At 33.2% G+C, this 5,000-nt stretch overlaps 1 protein-coding gene across 1 annotated transcript in view; it reads left to right on the forward strand.

Annotated features, from left to right (window-relative positions):
* The window catches only part of LOC137642642 (DE-cadherin-like), a 148,963-nt gene extending 145,288 nt beyond the window's left edge, over nucleotides 1-3,675 (forward strand). The window contains exon 26 of the mRNA XM_068375394.1: nucleotides 2,819-3,675. Coding sequence (XP_068231495.1) covers nucleotides 2,819-3,327 — 509 coding nt within the window. The 3' untranslated portion in view covers nucleotides 3,328-3,675. The remainder of the gene's footprint in view (nucleotides 1-2,818) is intronic.
* Nucleotides 3,676-5,000: the final 1,325 nt, after the last annotated feature.

Genomic DNA, 5,000 nt, shown 5'->3' on the forward strand with positions numbered 1-5,000 from the left:
TCGTGAACTTTAGATACTTTCATATTGTATCTGGGAACGTAAGATAATCTCATATTGTATCCGTGAACTTTAGATACATACATATTGAATCCGTGAGCTTTAGATACTTACATATTGTATCTAGGAACGTAAGATACTCTCATATTGTATCCGTGAACTTTAGATACTTATATATTGTACTGTGACCTTTAGATACTTTCATATTCTATCTGGGAACGTAAGATAATCTCATATTGTATCCGTGAACTTTAGATACATACATATTGAATCCGTGAGCTTTAGATACTTACATATTGTATCTGGGAACGTAAGATACTATCATATTGTATCCGTGAACTTTAGATACTTACATATTGTACTCGTGAACTTTAGATACTTTCATATTCTATCTGGGAACGTAAGATACTCTCATATTGTATCCGTGAACTTTAGATACTTACATATAGTATCCGTGAACTTTAGATACTTACATATTGTATCTGGGAACGTAAGATAATCTCATATTGTATCCGTGAACTTTAGATACTTACATATTGTATCCGTGAACTTTAGATACTTACATATTGTATCTGTGAACTTTAGATACTTACATATTGTATCCGAGAACTTTAGATACTTACATATTGTATCTGGGAACGTAAGATACTCTCATATTGTATCCGTGAACTTTAGATACCTACATATTGTATCTGTGAACTTTAGATACTTACATATATTATCTGGGAACGTAAGATACTCTCATATTGTATCCGTGAACTTCAGATACTTACATATTGTATCCGTGAACTTTAGATACTTTCATATTCTATCTGGGAACGTAAGATACTCTCATACTGTATCCGTGAACTTCAGATACTTACATATTGTATCCGTGAACTTTAGATATTTACATATTGTATCTGGAAACGTAAGATACTCTCATATTGTATCCGTGAACTTTAGATACTTACATATAGTATCCGTGAACTTTAAATACTTACATATTGTATCTGGGAACGTAAGATACTCTCATATTGTATCCGTGAAATTTAGATATTTACATATTGTATCCGTGAACTTTAGATTCTTACATATTGTATCCGTGAACTTTAGATTCTTTCATATTGTATTAGTGAACTTTAGATTCTTTCATATTGTATCCATGAACTTTAGATTCTTACATATTGTATCCGTGAACTTTATATTCTTTCATATTGTATCCATGAACTTTAGATTCTTACATATTGTATCCGTGAACTTCAGATACTTACATATTGTATCTGGGAACGTAAGATACTCTGATATTGTATCCGTTAACTTTAGATACTTACATATTGTATCCGTGAACTTTAGATTCTTATATATTGTATCCGTGAACTTTAGATACTTACATAGTTTATCAGTGAACTTATTTAATAGTCATCGATTACTTATCTAATACGTAGAAAAAAACTATGCATATGACGTCAGTAGTAGGTCGTTTTTTTTTTATATTGAACTGCAGCTCCAGTCATCTTCAGTGTACTCTTCTTGGTATGCGAACAATCAGTAAAAGTAGGCGTTATAGGCCAACACATCTTATTTTTGTCTTCTAAGGCTAATTCCCTTTGCAGGGTGATCTTATAGTTTTGGGCTGCCATTAAATGTTATGGTGAAAAAACCTTAACGTTCGCCTTGATAGTCGTTAACCCAAATAAAACTTTAATGATCTAATTGGCAACATATTTACTTCTTTATCATGTGAATGATAAATACATATTGAGCATATTCCAGAGCATAACAATAACTCTGGATAGCTCTTCAAATATGCAGGTTTTTTCAGGACGCCCTATATTTGCCAATGGCACAGTTACTGATGGCACATCCTTTACGTTTAAGGAACAGAAGTTTACTGTCAGGACACATTCTTCTTCCACTCCTATTTCTCATTACACATACACCTAAGTCAAAGTTTATTTCTTGAGTATTTTTGGGAGGTCAAGAACCTCCAACTACTTCTTTTAGTTATTTTTTTCTCATTTAATCAGAGAATGATTATGAGATGGTATTTGCGGTAACCAGATAAAGTCAGATTTATTTACCTACTTTAAAATGCTTCGTTTCTCATAAATGTAGTTCTGGAACTTTGAGCTTGGGATTTTTGTTCTCTTGTTTGGGAGCTCTTACTTTTTAATTTACATAATGATTGGTTTTATTGTCATGAATTTTATGATAGCATCTTTATTAATATTTATTTTATGCGCACTGAATTCATAAGGGTTATTATTTATGAATACAGTTTTATTTCTTTTTTGTTATCAAATGTATGACAAAAAGATTTTATAGCGAACTAGGCATAATTTTATCTTTATTTCCCTTTCTGTTTTAAAATATGGCCATTCCAATCTTTGGAAGTGGAATTCAAGTACTTTCTGTTCATTTCAGGTGAATGTTTGTGAACTAAAAATGGTGATAATACAAGTTAGTTAAGCACATAACAAATACTCTTCCCTTAATCTTTAAACTATATTGTAAGTTTTTATGTTATAATTTATTCATTATTTTCAGATGAATAATTACTATAAGTTTTAATTTTTGGAGTAATTCACATTATAATATTCTTTCACCTACTAAAGTCTTGGAATTTGAGTATTTTATTATCATTCTTAAAGTCTGTTTTTCAAGTTTTTCTCACCTACTTAGGCACTGAAATGGATTGATTTTGTCCTAATTTTCTCTTATAGCAAATTCAGTATGTTGATCTTTGAGAAGTGGTATTTTCTTCAGCTTACTAAAAATTACAAAAATCTTTCTGAAACACTATATAAATGATGTTCTTAACAATTTCTTTTGATTCTAGGCTTCCATTCCACCACAGGATCATCTAGGAGTGAATTTTCGCTCGATTACAAGAATGATTGGTGTCATCGCTTCGAAAAGATTGCCCAGATATATGGAAAGGAACCAGAACAAAAAGTAGAGAGTGAGAGTAAATTCCAGGACACACCTGAAGAGAAGAAGATGGCCCCCTTATCAGGTACTGCCACCATTAACAGAAAAAAGTCCTATGTTGCAAATGACGTGGCAAACTGCTACACTTTACCTGCATCCTTGAAGAAGAAAACTTACACAGGCCTTTCGCCCGGTTCTACTCCATCTTCACCTCGGCTTATGAAGAACAGTGAAAATCCATTGGCGAATAGAAACTTGGTGGATGCAGGATTACCAGCTTCGAAAGATCACCCTGAGAGTATCATCAAACAAGGCACTTCCGAGGGATGTGGTAAGAAACACTTACCGTCAACGGAAGATCGTATTGTAACCAGTGACTCTACCAATAGCAAAAAAAGCGTGGAGACGTGGTGCTGATTCAGTAGCAATTAGAAAAAGAAAAAGCATAATAGTTTTCAAATGTCCAAAACTTTAGATACAAATTCACTGTAGCTGTGACTGTTGTAAAGTGTGGACTCTAATACTTCACTGAGTGTTAATGAAAAATCAGGAAAGTGTATGAAGTATCTTCACTTATCCCACTTTTTAAGCTCAAACTCAGAATTTATTTATACTACGGTAAGACATCTAAATGATTTAATCATGCATCCAGTGAGTAATTTTCTACAAGACATACAAAGGAGTAGAATTCAGGTGTAGTTTCCTATTACCATATCACGGCTTCACTGGTCGTTTCTAATCATTTGAACCTAACATGAACAAGAACCCATTACACAAACGCCGTTAAAAATAAGCAATTACTCTTCTGTAAATACTATAAACTTCGGTGTATAATAATGTGCACGTGGCTTTAATTTTAGATTGTGTTTGCGACGGTCTGATTGAAGTATTAAAGTGATGTTTCTGCGGTAACCATGGAATATTTGTATCTGAATAGCCTTTATCAATTACACAGAATTATTTTCAACGAGTTTGCCGGAAACATAGTGTAACATGAAGTTCTAGGATGGGACGGATTTTGTTAGTAGTCATTAAAGAAGTCCCCGTGAAATATAGAAATATGTTCGAAGCAGGTACACAGGAGTAATCCGAGTGTATTCCATCTGCTATTAGTATGATGTATTTAATTGCTGAAGTATTTCATTGTATTTGAATTAGGCCATTTGAAATACTTGTCTTGTATAAATACAGCTCCATGGGAATGTAATTCAAGGTTACTTTTACTGTGATTTTGGTAAAATATTGGTTGATTGTTTACTGTACTTCAGCGTCAGATGAACATTGAAGTACATTGTGTGTCTGTGGTTCAACAGTAGCAGTGATAAGAGTCTACTGCTGCTGCAGTGGAATAGTTAACGTAAGCTTCCTGTGATAGCTGATAGTTTAATCACTTAGGGAGCAGTTAAAAGTACTTCTTGCCACTGCAGTGGCAGTTACTGGGGCCAGAATATCAGTTCCAGAGAGGGAGCAATAGAAGAATGTTCAGTGGTTTCTCAGAAGGTCGACTTGACGAAATTAGTCTATGATTATTTTCAGCACTTGATGATTTGAAACACACGTTTACCACTAATTAAACTTTTGTTATCCTGTGTTTTCTATTATATGAGGAATACTAAAAATAGTCTATTACATCCAAATAAAAGACAATAACTTTTTTACTCTAGAGTTTAACTCGAAATAGAGGTTGCTATATCTATAAAGAATTATTATTGTTTTAAAAGTACCATTAAAAATTTGGATTTGGTTGCAGAAGTGATTCAAGTCTGGAGCTGTAAATGAGTTTAGTAATATTTCCTTTAGCAGCCAAAAAGGTTCTTCCTTATGAAACTGTAATTCATGTTTTTTGTTTTTGATTTTTACTTTTAAGAAGAGGTTACTAAGAGTATGACAACTAAGAGTGCCATTAACTTTCCAGGTAATTAAAACTGTTGTAGCGGAATTTTTAGAGTGTGTTTGCTGTAATTGCTATGGATTTCTTGTGTGGAACTGTGATTGCACTGCAGTGCGTGCAAAGTGCCTATTGCAGCTCTGTAGGAGTAATAGAAACATGGACACTGAAGCTGACCTCATTTAGACCATATACAATGGGG

The sequence above is a fragment of the Palaemon carinicauda genome, chromosome 6 (assembly GCF_036898095.1).
Source record: "Palaemon carinicauda isolate YSFRI2023 chromosome 6, ASM3689809v2, whole genome shotgun sequence".
In the NCBI taxonomy this organism is placed as follows: Eukaryota; Metazoa; Arthropoda; class Malacostraca; order Decapoda; family Palaemonidae; genus Palaemon; species Palaemon carinicauda.